Source organism: Carcharhinus amblyrhynchos, chromosome 14, assembly GCF_965287045.1.
Source record: "Carcharhinus amblyrhynchos chromosome 14, sCarAmb.v2.hapA, whole genome shotgun sequence".
NCBI lineage: Eukaryota > Metazoa > Chordata > Chondrichthyes > Carcharhiniformes > Carcharhinidae > Carcharhinus > Carcharhinus amblyrhynchos.
Genome location: NC_137337.1, coordinates 78366550 through 78385694, shown reverse-complemented (window position 1 = coordinate 78385694; position 19145 = coordinate 78366550). Strand labels below are relative to the sequence as shown.

At 46.4% G+C, this 19145-nt stretch overlaps 1 protein-coding gene across 1 annotated transcript in view; it reads right to left on the bottom strand.

Moving 5' to 3' along the window:
* The window catches only part of dph6 (diphthamine biosynthesis 6), a 209843-nt gene that overhangs the window by 91179 nt on the left and 99519 nt on the right, over positions 1 to 19145 (bottom strand). Inside the window, exons 9-12 of the mRNA XM_080203162.1 lie at positions 18357 to 18504; positions 12264 to 12386; positions 8941 to 9070; positions 3774 to 3948 (exon numbers count right to left, since the gene is read on the bottom strand). Coding sequence (XP_080059288.1) covers positions 3774 to 3948; positions 8941 to 9070; positions 12264 to 12386; positions 18357 to 18504 — 576 coding nt within the window. The remainder of the gene's footprint in view (positions 1 to 3773; positions 3949 to 8940; positions 9071 to 12263; positions 12387 to 18356; positions 18505 to 19145) is intronic.

Here is a 19145-nt window from a genome sequence, read left to right as displayed (position 1 = left end):
CCTCATTCTTCTAAACTCTAACGAGCACAAGCCTAGTTTATTCAGCCTCTCCTCATAGCTCAATCCCCTCAACTCCGGTATCAGCCTAGTAAACCTCCTCTGCACTCCCTCCAGGGCCAAAATATCCTTGCGCAGGTGCGGCGCCCAAAACTGCACACAGTACTCCAGCTGCGGCCTCACCAATGCCCTATACAGCTGCAGCAAGACCTCCCTACTTTTATACAATAAATGCTGGCTGGCCATGAATGAATTGAAAAAAAAATCTTATTGTTCATCCATCTATCTTCTTAAACATGCTAGCATTCTCTTCAAATATCGACAACTACATTTTAGCTTCCTGAGAAACAAAGTTACAACTCTTTGGCACTACATCTATCTGTTACATGTTAGGCTGTTCATGACTTACACCCAATTCAAATCAATATCAGATACAGCATGTGGAGTTTTGTTATGCAGTATCCATCTGTCACCCATCTGTATCAGTTGATGCACACGATAGAAAGGCATTGTTCATTTGGTAAATAAACAATCACATCAGTTCTACATTGCTAAAACACTGGCTTGACACATGTTGCCAGACAACTCTGCCACATCTGGCAGGCAGAGCAGAAAATCGAGATAGCCATGGCACCTCTTGGTGTTGATCAGGTCTGTAAACCCTACAGCCTCTTCACGCAAACTTTGCGCGTTTTACTTTTGGTTTCGACAGCAATTTGGAACTGTGTAATGTAACTTTTTAAATGATACAAAATGAGTGGTTGAACCAGTTCATCTATTCAATTCTGAAGAACCATTGCAACGTAAGCTCTTCATTCCTCCAGCAAGGGTCCATCCAACACTTCCACAAACATCGCATTCTCTTTACCACAGCGCAAACATCAGGCGAAGAGTAAAATGTTCTCCGGGCTGACAGTCCAGCTGTGATTAGGTTTGCCTTCTGCCGATCGGCTTTTCATGAAAACTATTTTTCTAAATACATTTCAGCAACAATAAACAAAATATTTTATGGGTCACTGGGGCAGATATCTTTTACAATTCCCTATTAATCTGATGAATCATTTGAGTCAATCAGCAGTGGGTTATATTCCTGTCCCTGTTTTACTTCACAAGCCATGTGAAGATGTTAACTACTGTTATTGCCTCTAGCACCTCAAATTATTGGTGTATTATTTCATGCATGCTCTGTCTTTTTATCAATTACTTTTGAAGTAATGTTAATAGACTAGAAAATTGAGACATTTATGAAGTATAGGCAGTGTTTATGAAAAAAAATCCATAAAATATGACAAAGGCAAAGCCTTGATAAAAGCTGCTTTTTAATAGATTATGGCAAAGTGATCCTGCCAGAAGCTGACAACTGACTCCTCTGAGATCACTCATTTTTATGGGATTAATTTTTTCGTACTATAAATGAAGTTAAGCATCCTAATTGATCTGTACACACAGTACAGTATTTCAGCACAGAACCTTATAACCTCTGTTATGCTGATCCTTAGTTAATTATCTCCCACTGATAACTGGGAAAGACATTCCGGCTAGGAAATTAAACTGATCGTTCTCCTGACTTAGCCTGAATTTTATCCGACCCAGAATGATTCTTTCCGATCATCAACTTTGGTGTCAATAGCAGTTTGTAATTTATCCCATCAATTTTATTGACTACCAAAGGGGAACAGATACTTAAAAGCACAATTTGGCTAAAATACTCAACAGCAAAAGTTAATGAGCTATAAATTATAATCCCCTACAATAATTATGACCAAGGCTTTAGGCAAAATGTTCTCCAGAGATTACTAAAGTATGAAAATCATTATTCTACCATTTTCACTGTGAAACACAAAGACTATGTTCACTTCTTCAAAACTGGATGGCGTACAATAGAAATTCTTGCACCTTTCGAGATTCTGGCTCTGAATTTTCCGAGTGGGTTGGATTTAAGTCTCTTCCCAGATCTTTAAGAGTCCTAGACTGGAACTCTCCCGCCTTCCATTACTGTTCGCAATGGTGGGAGAGTCCAGAACTAGGGGTCAGAGTTTGAGGAGAAGTTTCAGAACTGAGGCGAGGAGAAATTTCTTCACCCAGAGGGCGCTGAACGTGTGGAATTCACTACCACAGAATAGAAGTGAGGTCAGAGCATCGTCTGATATCAAGAAGAAATTAGATACAGCTCTTGGGGTGAAAGGCATCAAAGGATATGAGGGGAAGGAGGATCAGAATATTGAATTCCATTAACGATCAGCCACCATGAATGGTGGGGCAGGCTCGAAGGGCCAAATGGCCTCCTCCTGCTTCTAGTTTCTACGCCTCTCACACTCCGCCACTGCGGATGGCGAGAACAGAAAGTTTGGCGCCCTTAGCCAAACCTCCATTCACTGCAGCGGGACTGGAGAATCCCAGCCGCGGACGAGGTGGGAGAATTCCAGCCCCAATTTGGATTTTCTTAGTCCCATTCAGGTTTATAATGGGAATGATTCCATATTGCGGGATCGCTTCTGCATTCAGCACCAATCGATGCTTAAAATACGAATCCAGCGCTGCTTTTCACATTTTTTTAAAAAAATAGACCTTTTCATGAAAGATGACTCGAGGCACAGCAGTATGAGGGGACAAGAAAAAGAAGCAGCATTCTTTAAAGCAGAAAATCAGCCCACTGGTGATTCTGGCACCTGGATGGGTTTTATTAACACAACTAAAAGACTCCTGCCTGCAGGTACCTACAGCTGCCTGCAGCAGATTATAGTACCATCCAGAGGTGACAGTTGTTAAAGCTCTGTTGATAAATACCTCTATTGCTGCCATAGCATATAATTTCACATATTAAAGATATGATGTTTTGAATCAATTTTAATGACGCAGATCACTTAAATATGTTATTAACATGCTGTGATTAAAATGGTTATTTTGCATCAATGCAAAAAAGTCTTGTTCTTAGCACAATACACACAACTACAACTACATATGATTTTCTCATGTGGTTTCAAACACAGTTAGCAGTAGTACTCACTTCCCTACAGGAATATCATTAGCTGCAGGCTACTATGCTAATTAGCTACCAGAGTTGAGAAGTTCTCTTGGTAAAACATCTTGCTTCCTTATACGCTGAGATTGCTATCGCAACAGAGTCTAGACTCAGAGAAAGTACTTATTAACTTCAGAAATTATGCAAGTCTTGACTTGGAGTCTTGACTCCAAAGATATGCGGGTTCAGTTGATTGGCTATGCTAAATTGCCCTTAGTGTCAGGGTATAAGTAGGGTTACAGGGATAGGGTCTGTGGTCAGTGCAGACTCAATGGGCCAAATGACCTCCTTCTGCACTTTAGGGATTCTATGACTTGTGTAACTTAACACAGGAAGGATAATCCTTGCTTTTTTTTAATTCATTCGTGGGACATGGGTGCCACTGGTTGGCCAGCATTTATTGTCCATCCCTAGGTGCCTTTGATTGAAACAACTGAGGGCTTTCTAGGCCATTTCAGAGGGCAATTGAGAGTCAACCACATTGCTGTGACTCTGGAGTCACATGTAGGTCAGATTGAGTAAGGGCAAAAGATTTCCTTCCCAAAAGGACATTAGTGAACGAGATGAGTTTTCCTGACAAATGACAATGGTTTCATAGATTCAAATTCCACCATCTGCCTTGGCGGGATTCGAACCTGGGTCCCCAGAACATTAGTGAGTTTCTGGATTAATAGTCTAGCAAAAATACCACTAGGCCATCACCTCCCCTAATCGCTTACCTAATCAGTCCTTAAACCCCCCAATCACTGCTTACCTTGACTGACTGGCTGTAAGGTCCTATGTTGGCAGGAGCCCAGTGTGAAATACTCTGGACGTGCATGACCTCCTTTTGCTGCTGGGTTGCATCCTGCGAAGTGAACTCATTTTTGTGCACAAGGCAATCAATTTGAAGTGGTACTCCAGCAGGTAGGGGGGCCTCCACACAGACTCTAGGAAAAACACAAGGGGAATAATTTTAGAATAACTTTATGCGTCATTTCAATGTTAGCACTTTCACTGATCCCGCAAAGACATCAGGAAAACCAATTTGAAACCCCGCAAGGAAATTTAAAAGGCTTACCCAACTCAGACCACTGATTGGCTGCACAGAGCAAGTTAACCCCTTTGTGTTTTTGTTATACATAATGTAAATCTTGCAGAATGATAGCTTCAGATTTATGCTGCTTGCTTTGGGCTCTGAATGAAATTGAGATGACGTTCTGGGGGTAGATGTAGTTTTTCAGAACTTTAGAGTTCCTGCCTTGAACTTCCTGCAGTATGACTGCACTTCACAGGTGAGTCATGGGCTATTCCACACACATTTGGAACGTATTTCATCCATGGCTCAGGAAAAGGTGGCACAGGTTCAAAAGATGGAATATCTGATTGCTTCACCGTATTTCACCAAGTGTATAAAAGTTGTTCATTTCTAACACGACGATGATATATTAACATTTACATCTGTTGAGAGCAGACAGTTAGCTGGGGTTAGACACTGTCAGACCCCCCCCACACTGTGGAGATTCTTCAGCACGTTCTGTTTTTGAATTAGCTGGCATTTCCATGCTTGAAGTCTGGCCAATGACATCGAGCTGTAGCTCTCAATTCAGGATAATATTTATTCACAACACAAACAAAAAAAATACTGGAAAATCTCAGCAGGTCTGACAGCATCTGAAGAGAGAGAATACAGCCAACGTTTCGAGTCTGGATGACTCTTCATCAGAGATTTTCCAGCATTTTCTGTTTTTGTTTCAGATTGCAACGTCTGCAGTACTTTAATTTATATCATTTGTTCAGTTGGATGATTTAGACAACATATGCGCAGACATGCACATCCTTGAAGACACACTTGCATACACACACATGATCAGCAACATGCAACACTTACACAAGTGTCAAAACTGTGACATTATGTATTACCACTTTGAGATGGTGCAAGAAATTGGGTGAATAATCACTATCCATCAATACTGTTTCTGATGGTAATTTCAGTTACTAGATGCGGATTAAACTATATTGAAAAACAATAATATATTGAAATTCAATGGCTGTATTTGTAAGTTTAAGTGAAAGATATTGTGAGCTTGGCATCTAAACATTAACTGCTTGTGTTCTGAGCTCACTCTATGTTTGTATGCTGATTACATTTGCCCCGAACCACTCACTGGTTTAGACTTCATATTCCCCTTTACCACTGCACCATTTATTATTTAATCTCAAACTGTCTGAAAAAAGTGAAATCAGATAGTGAAGGAATTATAGAAATACAGGCAAATGAACAGATTCTGCACTCCTGCCCAAATCAAGTTAGTGAGACATGACCACCCCTTCACTGCAGCAGGCGACGGTGCAGAGGGACCTCGGGGTCCTTGTGCATGAGTTGCAAAAACCCAGCCTGCAGGTGCAGCAGGTGGTCAGGAAGGCGAATGGGATGCTGGCCTTCATAGCGAGGGGGATTGAATATAAAAGTATGGAGGTCTTGCTGCAGCTGTATAGGGCATTGGTGAGGCCGCAGCTGGAGTACTGTGTGCAGTTTTGGGCGCCGCACCTGCGCAAGGATATTTTGGCCTTGGAGGGAGTGCAGAGGAGGTTTACTAGGCTGATACCGGAGTTGAGGGGGTTGAGCTATGAGGAGAGGCTGAATAAACTAGGCTTGTACTCATTAGAGTTTAGAAGAATGAGGGGAGATCTCATTGAGACATATAAGATGATGAATGGGATGGATAGGATAGAGGTGGAAAGACTCTTCCCGCTCAAAAAAGACAGTAGGACTAGGGGGCACAGCCTCAAGATAAAGGGGGGGCGGTTTAGAACGGAGTTGAGGAGGAACTTCTTCACTCAAAGGGTGGTGAATCTCTGGAATTCTCTGCCCGTTGAAGTGGTGGAGGCTGCCTCGCTAAATATTTTTAAGAAGCGGGTTGATGGGTTCTTGATAAGAGAGGGGATTAAGGGTTATGGGGAGAGGGCGGGAAAGTGGAACTGAGCCACGACAGATCAGCCATGATCTTATTGAATGGCGGGGCAGGCTCGAAGGGCCAGATGGCCTACTCCTGCTCCTATTTCTTATGTTCTTATGTTCTTATGTTCACAAAACCATGTTGTCTCTCACTAATACGTCCACTTATTTCCAAGTGGGAGTAAATCCTGTCTCGAAAAATCCTCTCCAGTAATTTCCCTACCACTGATATAAGGCTCACCGGCCTGTAATTACCTGGATTATTCTTGCTACCCTTCTTAAACAAGGAACAACATTGGCAATTCTCCAATCCTCTGGGACCTTCCCTGTAGCCAGCAAGGATACAAAGATTTCTCTCAAGGCCCCAGCCCTGAGCCCCAAACCCCAGCCCCGCGCCCCCGCCCCAAACCCCAGCCCCGCGCCCCCGCCCCAAACCCCAGCCCCGCGCCCCCGCCCCAAACCCCAGCCCCGCGCCCCCGCCCCAAACCCCAGCCCCGCGCCCCCGCCCCAAACCCCAGCCCCGCGCCCCCGCCCCAAACCCCAGCCCCCCCCAAACCCCAGCCCCGCGCCCCTGCCCCAAACCCCAGCCCCGCGCCCCCGCCCCAAACCCCAGCCCCGCTCCCCCGCCCCAAACCCCAGCCCCGCTCCCCCGCCCCAAACCCCAGCCCCGCGCCCCCGCCCCAAACCCCAGCCCCGCTCCCCCGCCCCAAACCCCAGCCCCGCTCCCCCGCCCCAAACCCCAGCCCCGCGCCCCCGCCCCAAACCCCAGCCCCGCTCCCCCGCCCCAAACCCCAGCCCCGCGGTCCCCCCCCAAACCCCAGCCCCGCTCCCCCGCCCCAAACCCCAGCCCCGCGCCCCCGCCCCAAACCCCAGCCCCGCCCCAAACCCCAGCCCCGCCCCAAACCCCAGCCCCGCTCCCCCGCCCCAAACCCCAGCCCCGCGCCCCCGCCCCAAACCCCAGCCCCGCGCCCCCGCCCCAAACCCCAGCCCCGCTCCCCCGCCCCAAACCCCAGCCCCGCGCCCCCGCCCCAAACCCCAGCCCCGCGCCCCCGCCCCAAACCCCAGCCCCGCGCCCCCGCCCCAAACCCCAGCCCCGCTCCCCCGCCCCAAACCCCAGCCCTGCCCCAAACCCCAGCCCCGCGCCCCCGCCCCAAACCCCAGCCCCGCTCCCCCGCCCCAAACCCCAGCCCCGCTCCCCCGCCCCAAACCCCAGCCCCGCTCCCCCGCCCCAAACCCCAGCCCCGCGCCCCCGCCCCAAACCCCAGCCCCGCCCCAAACCCCAGCCCCGCCCCAAACCCCAGCCCCGCTCCCCCGCCCCAAACCCCAGCCCCGCCCCAAACCCCAGCCCCGCGCCCCCGCCCCAAACCCCAGCCCCGCGCCCCCGCCCCAAACCCCAGCCCCGCTCCCCCGCCCCAAACCCCAGCCCCGCCCCAAACCCCAGCCCCGCGCCCCCGCCCCAAACCCCAGCCCCGCGCCCCCGCCCCAAACCCCAGCCCCGCGCCCCCGCCCCAAACCCCAGCCCCGCGCCCCCGCCCCAAACCCCAGCCCCGCGCCCCCGCCCCAAACCCCAGCCCCGCGCCCCCGCCCCAAACCCCAGCCCCGCGCCCCCGCCCCAAACCCCAGCCCCGCGCCCCCGCCCCAAACCCCAGCCCCGCCCCAAACCCCAGCCCCGCGCCCCCGCCCCAAACCCCAGCCCCGCCCCAAACACCAGCCCCCCCCAAACCCCAGCCCCGCGCCCCCGCCCCAAACCCCAGCCCCCCCCAAACCCCAGCCCCGCGCCCCTGCCCCAAACCCCAGCCCCGCTCCCCCGCCCCAAACCCCAGCCCCGCTCCCCCGCCCCAAACCCCAGCCCCGCGCCCCCGCCCCAAACCCCAGCCCCGCCCCAAACCCCAGCCCCGCTCCCCCGCCCCAAACCCCAGCCCCGCGCCCCCGCCCCAAACCCCAGCCCCGCGCCCCCGCCCCAAACCCCAGCCCCGCGCCCCCGCCCCAAACCCCAGCCCCGCTCCCCCGCCCCAAACCCCAGCCCCGCTCCCCCGCCCCAAACCCCAGCCCCGCGCCCCCGCCCCAAACCCCAGCCCTGCCCCAAACCCCAGCCCCGCGCCCCCGCCCCAAACCCCAGCCCCGTGCCCCCGCCCCGCGCCCCCGCAGCCCACATTCTGTTCTGAACTCATGATGAAAATTGTGATCATCCAATGATAGATCGTGTTGTGTTTATAAATCACATTCTCCCTCTCATAAGACAGCAGATCACACATTCTGACGGCAAATCAGAATCCACATTATCACATCCTGAATCACATTTGAATTTCCGCATTCCAGTCCATTCTCTGAAAACAGACAGTGAGTTGATAGTCCGGCTGCAAATTACAACATGAAACCTTGTCCCATTCCAATGTGAAATTGGAATCCACCTTCACAGAGCATCTTAATTCAGAACAGATATTCACTTAAGAGAGTTACAATTCTCCATCTGAGATAGGGTTTGATTTGATTTATTATTGTCACATGTATTAGTAACCGTAACACTACATTCTGCACTCTCTCATTTCCTTCTCTACGAACAGTTTGTTTTGTCTGTATAGCACACAAAAAACAATACTTTTCACTGTATGTTAATCCATGTGACAATAATAAATCAAATCAAAATCAAATCAAGTATACAATGAAAAGTATTATTAGCATTCAATAGTTTCACCCAAAGGGTAATCTGTATTAGAGGATCATACAGATCAGCTGGAAGTTATGGCTCGCGGTAACTTGAAAAACTATTACATACCATTAGAAAACAGAGTGAAATACTTTCTTGTCTCATTTTTAGGGGTTAACCCAGAAATCAGCTCATATGAACAAATGTGTGAGAGTTTTAAGGATAAGGTTGGAAAATTACAGTTGTTTTTCTTACTTGCAATCTGAGAATATTCCAGTGTGTGAAACAGTGAAGACTCAATATCAGTGGACTTTTACAATGAGGCTGATATATTACCTTGCAGGTGGGCTGAGACTGAAGTAGGACTCGTAGACTGGGTTAATGATACCAAAATCACTCATGTCCTTCACGTACAGGTAAAGGAGGACGACATCTGATAACTTGTACTCTCTCACTGACAACTCCACTAGGAGAAAACAAAAAGTAATCACCTGTCAACCAAACAAGTAAAAGTTTTGCAGCAATATCTTCTGAAGGAACTCTCACCATCCTGTTTATTCTGTCTTTCTGTTCCGATTTGGGAAGAGTGCAACTCAATTGTGCAAAGATGTGAAACATTTATGCGGGAAAGTGAGTGCTTTCATTGGAGGGAGCGAATGCAGAATGTATTTACGGTGATGCACATCTTTATCTCACTAAACCTCTGTGCTGTAAAAGTCAACTTGGTCACTCTTGAGGAGAATCCCCTGCTATCACAGCACGGAGGTTTTATTATTTCCTTTTTTCAGACTAAGAAGGACTACAAGGAACACAAAGATTTATTTAGCAGTGTGGTGAATAGCTCGGCAAGCTACAACCTCACACATCCACATGGAAATGTGATATAATTGTAATAAGAGAGTGAGGATTGGATGCTTAATACTCACGGATACAGAAGATACAGGAGGACAAAAGAGTGGGGGTGGAGTTACTGATTAGGGAAGACATTGTAGCTTTGGAAAGAGAAGGGGTCCTTGAGGATACAAGGACAGAATCCATTTGGTTTGAGTTGAGAAGCAAAGATTGCATTACTGGAGCTATTCCACAGAAATAGTGAGTGAGCGCATAAGTAGTAAGAACTACAGATTGATGTTATTGGGGAACTTTAGCAACCCACATTTTGATTTGGAGCAACATTAGGAGTGAAGGATAAGTAGGGACAGAAACTTCTGAAATGTGCCCTGCTTGACCAATATTCCAGCACAGGAACAGGCCCTTCCAGCCTTGTTCCTCGTCCAACTAGGAAGGAGGCACTGTGGAATCTGGTGCTGGGGAATAAGGTGGACCAAGTGTCTTTGTGAGAACACTTGGAAGAGTGATCATCATAACAGAAGGCTCAGTCATAGCGTCATAGTCATTTACAATACAGGAGGAGGGCCACTGAGTCCATCGAGCATGTGCCAACTCTCTTGGAATCATAGAAACCCTACTGTGCAGAAAGAGGCAATCTAGCCCATCGAGTCTGCACTGATCACAATCCCTACCCCCATATCCTACACATCTACCTGCTAATCCCTCTAACTTACACATCTCAGGACACTAAGGGTCAATTTAGCATGGCCAATCAACCAACCTGCACATCTTTGGACTGTCGAAGGAAACTGGCACACCCAGAGGAAACCCACTTTGTTTACCTTCTCCAAACCATGTCCACCTCCAACAAACTTTGCCAGAACCTCTTTTGCTCCAAAGCAAATAATCTCAGCTAACATTGTAGCTATGATCTTCCATCCCTGGACCATTTCATTAAATCTTCCCTGGACCCTCACATCCTTCATAAAGTGTTCTGGTCTAACCAGGGCTTTTTGTAAGAATTGCATAATTTCCTTGCTGTTGGATTCAATAAGTCTATTCAAGAAGCCCAAGATGGTATATACTTTATTAGGCACTCCTTCGCTTTGTCCTGCCACCTTTAAACATCGGTGCGCATCCACACCAAGTCCCTTTCTTCCTGCACATGTTTTAGAACAGTGCCATCGAATCAGTATTGCCTTTCCCAAACCCTATTGTCAAAATGCAGCACATCACACTTCTCCGTGTTAAATTCTATTTGCCACATGCCTTCCTACTTTACCAGTCTATTTACATCATGTTGCAACCAATTAGTATCATCCTCACTGTTTGCCACTCCTTCAAGTGCAATTTCATTGCAAATTTTACAGTGTATTCATCCAAGTTATTTGTAAGTGAGGCTAGCACTGAACCTTAGGGAACGCCTCTGTCTACCTTCACCAGTTTGAAAAATAATCATTTCCCCCAACTCAATGTTTTCTAGTTTTAAATCAAATTTTCATCCAAGTTGAGAATGATCCTCCTATTCCATGACCAACATTTATTTTAACCAGACTTTTATGTGGTACTTCGAGCAAATGTTTTCTTAAAATCCATATAATCAACATCCACCACATTTCCCTTCATCATCCTTCGCTGTTACTTCATCAAAAACCTGTTATGTTAGTCAAACACAATCTGCCCATTACAAACCCATGTTGACTCTCTTTAATTAACTCAAATCTGTCTGAGTGCCTGTTGGTTCTTTCCCTAGGTATTGTTTCTAAAACCCTACCCATCACTAATGATAAACAGGTGGGAGGTGAGGAAGAACTTTCTTTCTTTACACAGTGGATGAGAAATACCTGGAACTTGCTGCCGAGGGTGATGAAAGTGAACATGATTGCTGATTCGAAAAGGAAATTGGGATCGGCATTTGAGGGATAGAATAAAGGAAAGGGATTGACTGGATTGCTCAACAGAGAGCTAGCATAAACTTGATGAGCCAAATGGCCTCCTTCTGTGCCATATTGACTCTACGACCTGGGTTCAAATCCCCCATGGCAGATGGTGGAATTCAAATTCAATACAAAATATCTGGAAGTAAGAATCTACAGATGTCCATGAAACCATTGCTGATTATTGGAAAAGCCCATCTGGCTTATTAATGTTCCTCAGGGAAGGAAATCTGTCGTCATTACCTGATCTGGCTTACATCTGACACCAGTTTGAATTGAAGTTTATTTATTAGTGTCACAAGTAGGTTTACATTAACACTGCAATGAAGTTATTGTGTAAATCCCACACTCTGGCGCCTGTTCGGGTACACTGAGGGAAAATTTAGCATGGCCAATGAACCTACCAGCACGTCTTTCAGACTAAGGGCCACAGCAATGTGGTTGACCCTCCAAGGGTAACTAGGGATGGGCAATAAATGCTGGCCAGCCAGCAACACCCATGTCTCACGAACAAATTTTAAAAAAGTTAATGGCATGCTTACCCTAAATCCCAGAATGTGATTAAAATACCCTTTATTCTACAATGCACAATGAAAGAAAGGTGAGTTCCATCAGGATGTGTTATGCTTTGGTTGAAGATTTCCAATATGCCTATCATCATCACGTAAAGCATTACACTGGGAACAATAGGGTAAATGCACCATTTTCTCTGAGCATACTGGTCAGATTCTAACCCTAACAGTGGCATTTTCCAAATTTATGCCCATGACCTTGTTGAACGTTCTGGGTGGAAGTGTTCTCCAAGGCTTTTCTTTGCTGAAATAACAAACTATTCCGACTTCTGAAATCAGCTCATAGCACAACCGAAATTAAAGCGGATTAAGGAAGTACCTTGTAGCAAGGAAAACGTCTGCTCTGCTGCATCCTTAATGCTTTTCCCTTCCATGGAGAAACACGTTCCACTAATCCACTGGTATCCTTTTTTGGTTTTCCCAGACCAATAATTTAACTTCTCTGAAAGAAAACAGATCACAAATTCGCAGAGTGAATATATGCAGGATGTTGAATTCTTCTGACATTCGACATCTGAAATCACGTAGCACTCTGGAAGAACTCATCTCAGAATGGAAAAGCCTGAAGCACCTCCATCAAAGTCTATTTGCAGCCCCAGTATTACACTTATATCCTCCCATATACACACAACCTGCACCATACACTGATTGAAAACAAATCACCACTATTCTACAAAGGTAAAACACTGGAGCTATGCTATTAATTTATTGCAGCAAGAAATTACCGCAGGGGTATCTTTTTATTATGACAGAAACATTTCTATTCTAACTGGACATTTGAACTTGAAGCTTCGTGTTAACCTATTTATGTAAAACAGTTTAACAACAGTTTACGGCTAAAAATAACCAGTAAGAATACAGTGAAAGCACCTCGAGCAGTATTTGTTGCCAGTGCCTGTGAGAAAATGCTCCCTCATCTGCCACACTTCAGGTTATGCAACTTTTTCCCAACCAGGAACCACGGATGAACAGATGTCAGGAATAAAAGAATGACTAGGGTAAGATTAGGGCCAGGCAAGGATAGTAGTGGGAAGTTGTGTGTGGAGTCCAAAGAGATAGGAGAGGCGCTAAATGAATATTTTTCACCAGTATTCACACAGGAAAAAGACAATATTTTCAAGGAGAATACTGAGATACAGGCTATTAAACTAGACGGGATTGAGGTTCATAAAGGAGGTGTTTGCAATTCTGGAAAGTATGAAAATAGATAAGTCTCCTGGGCCAGATGGGATTTATCCTAGGATTCTCTGGAAGGCTAGGAAGGAGATTGCAGAGCTTCTGGCTTTGATATTTATGTCATCATTGTCTACAGGAATAGTGCCAGAAGACCGGAGGATAGAAAATGTTGTCCCCTTGTTCAAGAAGGGGAGTAGAGACAACCCTGGTAATTATAGACCAGTGAGCCTTACTTCTGTGATGGGCAAAGTTTTGGAAAGGATTATAAGGGATAGGATTTATAATCATCTAGAAAGGAATAATTTGATTAGGGATAGTCAACACGGTTTTGTGAAGGTAGTAAGAGAGTAGTAAGGGTGTGGAATGCCCTGCCTGCAACAGTAGTGGATTCACCAATATTAAGGGCATTTAAATGGTCATTGGATAAACATATGGATGATATTGGAATAGTGTAGGCTAGATGGGCTTTAGATTGGTTTCACAGGTCGGTGCAACATCGAGGGCCAAAGGCCCCGACGTTGTAACGTTCCATGTTCTATAACAGGGATATTCACTGCTTGCTGAAGTCCAGGTCTGAGGCATTCAAGTCAAGTGACCCTGACCAACACAGGAAAGCTAAATGCGATCTAAGGAGATCCACCAAAGATGCCAAAAGACAGCATCGGACCAAGCTGGAGTCCCAGGCTAACCACACTGACCCCAGCTAACTATGTCAAGGTCTGCAAGATATAACAGGCTATAAGACGAAGGTATGTAAAATCCCCGGCTCCGACACATCTCTTCCTGATGAGCTCAATGCATTCTATACCCGTTTTCAGCAAGAGGTCAGTGAGAGCCTGCCCCCCCACCTTGGAAGCCCTGGATGAATCTGTATCTGGGGGTCACCGTTGCAGATGCCAGAGAAGCTTTTTCAAAGGTCAACCCACGGGAAGCGAGTGGCCCGGATGGGATACCCGGACACGCACTCAGATCCTGTGCGGATCAGCTGGTGGGGGGATTCACAGACACCTTCAAACTCTCTTTACACCAATCTGAGCTCCCTATCTGCTTCAGGAAGACGACCATCATCTCAGTACCTAAGAAAAGCCAGGCAGCGTGGCCTTAATGGCTCTAACATTCATCATTATGAAGTGTTTTGAAAGGTTAGTCATGGCACGAATCAATTCCAGCCTCCCAGACTACCTGGGGATACATTACAGTTTGCCTATCGCTGCAACAGGTCCACAGCAGACGCCATTTCCCTGGTCCTGCACTCAACCCACCTAGATAACAAAGGCACCTGTGTCAGACTCCTATTTATTGACCACAGCTCAGCCTTCAACATTTATTCCTATGAAATTCATCTCCAAATTCCTTGGCCTGGCCCTCGGCTCCTCCCTTTGTGACTGGATCCTGAACTTCCTGACTCTCAGACCACAATCAGTAAGGATAGGCAACAACACCTCCTCCAAATTCATCCTCAACACCGGTGCCCCACAAGGCTGTGTTCTCAGCCTCTTACTATATTCCTTATACACCAATGACCGTGTGGCCAAATTCCCCTCCAATTCGATTTTCAAGTTTGGGGGCAGATCTCAAACAATGATGAGACAGAGTACAGGAATGAGATAGAGAATCTGGTAAACTGGTGTGGTGACAATAATCTCTCCCTCAATGTCAACAAATCAAAGGAGATTGTCACCGTCTTCAGGAAGCGTAAAGGAGAACATGTCCCTGCCTACATCAACAGGGACAAAGTATGAAGGTCCAGAGCTCCAAATTTTTAGGTATCCAGATCTCCAAACAACCTGTCCTGGTCCCCCATGCTGACACTATAGTTAAGAAAGCCCACCAATGCCTCTACTTTCTCAGAGGACTAAGGAAATTTGGCATGTCAGCTGCGACTCTCACCAACCTTTACAGATGCAGCACAAAAAGCATTTTTTTTGTTGTATCACAGCTTGGCATGGCTCCTGCTCTGCCCAAATACAAAAGCCCAATCCATACAAACCAGCCTCCTGTTCTGTCTGCACTTCCCGCTGCCTCGGCAAAGCAGCCAGCATTATTAAGGACTCCACGCACCACGAATGTTCCCTCTTCCACCTTCTTCCGTCAGGAAACAGATACAAAAATCTGAGGTCATGTACCAACTGACTCAAGAACAGCTTCTTCCCTGCTGCTGTCAGACTTTTGAATGGACTTACCTTGCATTAAGTTGATCTTTCTCTACACCCTAGCTACGACTATAACACTACATTCTATGCTCTCTTGTTTCCTTCTCTATAAATGGTATGCTTTGTCTGTACAGTGCGCAAGAAACAATACTTTTCACTGTATACATGTGACAATAATAAATGAAATCAAATCAAACATTTGCGCCACACACGTGCCAGTCAATGATCATCTCCAATTAGAGAGAATCTACCCATCTCCCTTTGACATACAATGGCATTACTGCTGCCAAATCCCACACTATCTACATCCTGGGAGTTACTGTTGACCAGAAGCTGAACTGGACCAGCCATATAAACACTGGTGAAAACAACTGGTCCAAAAGGCTGGGAATTCTGTGGCAAGTAACTCAACACCTGGGTTCCCAAAGCCGGTTCACCATCGACAAGGCACAAGTCAGGAGTGTGATGGAATACACACAGCCTGCCTGGCTGAGTGTAGCTCCAACAACACTCCAGAATATTCACACTATCCAGGACAAAGCAGCCCCACTTCATTGGCACCCGATTCACCACCTTAAATCTTCATCACCACTGCACCGTGGCAGCAACGTGTATCCACAAGACGCAGTCTCACAAATCACCAAGGCTCTTCAACAGAATCTTCTGATCCTGTGATCTTGACCACCAAGGAGAACAAGAGCAGCAAATACATGGGAGCTCCGCCGCCTGCAGGTTCCCCTCTAATCCGCACCTGCTTCTCCTTCCCTGTCAATGGACCAGAATCCTGAAATTCCCTTCCTAACTGCACTGTGGGTGTACCTGCAGCAGTTCAAGCAGGCAACTCACTACCAACGACGCAGGGGCAATTAGGGATGGGTAATAATTGCTGACCAAGCCAGTGACAGTATTGGTGGAGGCCAGATCATTGAGTGTCTTTAAGACAGAGACAGATAGTTCTTGGTCAATAACGGGATCAAGGCTTACGGGGAGAAGGCAGGAGAATGGGGATGGGAATCATATCAGCCATGATTGAATGGCAGAGCAGACTCAATGGGCCGAGTGGCCTAATTCTGCTCCTGTATCTTATGGTCTTATTTGAAACAAGTTTAAATTCAATATGCAATCTTAAACTAGTGAAACCAATAAGAAGTTGTTAATGATACAGATTTTTAAAAATTCCTAATAACCAGAAGAATTTGCGAACTCTTTATGAAAAGTGTAACTTTACATGTTCTGCATAATTTTCTATAAAAGCTGTTTTACAGATCCCTAATGGAAGGTTTAAACTGCATGCAACCACAGGGATGCCCGCACCCCTCCAGTTGTCCAAGTGGTTGTGCATCAAGACTGAGCTCGGCAGTGACTGCCAGCAGGCTTTCTGAGCTCGGAGATCTCTCACAGCTGAGCCTCCTGCTGTGCTCACCCAATGCCTGCACAGGAACACTGTACAACAAGGATCGCTCGCAGGAATTCCAGCTGATACTCCCCACTCTTTCACACGCTGAGCTAATACACCCACTGCTATCACTCCGAGATCAGCTGTACTGATACCTATCAGGAATTAAATGCAGGGTTTAATCGAGCTAGCACCATGTCACGCACTGCACCTCACAGCACACCAAGCAAAAGTTCTTATTTTCTGCAGGTAGAGTCTACAACGTAACGGCATCTTCAAATCTCTCCGTTCAAGATCTGTATGTATTTTAGTTACACAAAGTTACAGCACCAGGGACCGGATTCGATTCCCGGCTCGGGTTGCTGTCTGTGAGGAGACTGCACGTTCTCCCCATGTCTGTGTGGGTTTCCTCCAGATGCTCCGGTTTCCTCTCGCAGTCCGAAAGTCATGCTGCTTAAGTGCGTTGGCCATGCTAAATTCTCCCTACATTTGACTCGTGTCTGTTTTAAAGAATTACACTTTTTGGGCTTTATTTGTTATTCTGCTTTGGTCAAATTTTCCCCTCAAATTAGTGCATTCATGAAACTCAAATTGTTGGGCAGTGTCTTGGGCTCTCTCGGCTGAGTAAGTCTGTCTGTTCTGACTCAGATTTTTAGGTCGTTTGCCACAAAAAAGGTAAAGTTACATTTTAAAACAAAAATCGCAGGTTTCTGTTGAGCAATCCTGAGACATCATGGAAAATTTCAGAGACGTGCTGGTTAGGTGGATTGGCTGTGCTAAATTCTCCCTCAGCGTACCCGAACAGGCACCGGGGTGTGGCAGGTAGGGCATTTTCACAGTAACTTCATGGCAGTGTTAATTAAGTCAACTTGTGACACTAACAAATAAATAAATACACATTATGGCCACACATAAACCTTTGATTATGAAACCCATTCCTAATTTTAATATACAAAATAAATTTGTCAATTAACACATTCCCTTTCATTGCAATAATATTCAAAAATTAAAAATCTGGAGTCTGAATTTGAACCTTTTCTGAGGTATAGTCCACTCTGTATTTACGCTGACAGTATCTGCAGATACCATCTTTCTCACCACCTTCTCAAACAACCCCCACTGCCATTATCATGACGGCAATTGTGAAATCCTTCCTTGGAATTCCTGTTAGCTACGCATAGAAACCCTACAGTGCAGAAAGAGGCCACTCAGCCCATTGAATCTGCACCGACAACACTCCCACCCAGGCCCTATTCCCATAACCCCACATATTTACCTTAACTAGTCCCCCTGACACTAAGGGGCAATTTAGCATGGCCAATCCAACTTAACTTCACATCTTCAGAGTGTGGAGGAAACCAGAGCACCCGGAGGAGACCCATACAGACACGGAGGAGAACATACAAGTTTCACACAGACAGCTATCTGAATTGAACCCGGATCCCTGGTGCTGTGTGGCTGCAGTGCTGACCACTATGCCTGCCCCACTTGGGGAAAAAGTTTGGGCTTGGAGCTAAATTAGACAACTCATTCAAACAGTCAGCACAGGCATGATGGGCCAAATGTTCACTTCTGCGCTTTGTGGTTCTACGATTCTATGTGACGTCATAACAATCAATAACTTTTCATTTAAACAATTTTGCACTGTTAGTTATATTCAACTTTTACGTTCTGGTTTTAAACTCACCACCTCCAGAAGAACTACTTGATGTGAGATTCCAAGTGATCTGCGGCTTTGACATCTCTCCACGATCCTCAGGTTCTGCGCTAATCTCCTGGTAATAGCAAGATGAACAGGCCTTCCCTTCAGTAAGCGCCACACTGGAAGATAAACACTACAGAAAACAAATTGGAGTTAAAAATTAATTTCCCCTTCACAAAGCATAACAACAGCAAAAAGGGACTTAATTTTAGTAAAGCCGATTCTAACAGTCGGCCTCGCCTTGATCTCGAACATTAGGTAACAGAGAGCTTTGGAAAGTGCTTGCTGTGTCATATGGACTCCAGCAGTAGCTGACTGCCATGCAGGACCCGTGCAAACTGTCCAGGTAAGTGCTCAAGGGGACAACAGCCCAGTCCCAGAATGAGGGGCAGGAAGCCCAGTGTTTCTCCTCCTATTCCACAGGAAGCCATAAAAAGACAGACCTTTGTTCCTGTCTGGAAGCAAAGTTAAAATTGACCCCATGTCTTCGCAGGTTACAGGGAGAAAGCAGGATTAGGCTATTGAGTTGGACAATCAGCCATGATCGTGATGAATGGTGGAGCAGACTCGAAGGGCCAAAGGGTCGAGAGCTTCAAGTTTTTAGTTGTCCAGATCACCACCAACCTGTCCTGGTCACCCCATGCCAACACTATAGTTAACAAAGCCCACCAGCGCCTCTACTTTTGCAGGAGGCTAAGGAAATTTGGCATGTCAGTTACGACTCTCACCAACTTTTACAGATGTACCAGAGAAAGCATTCTTTCTGGTTGTATC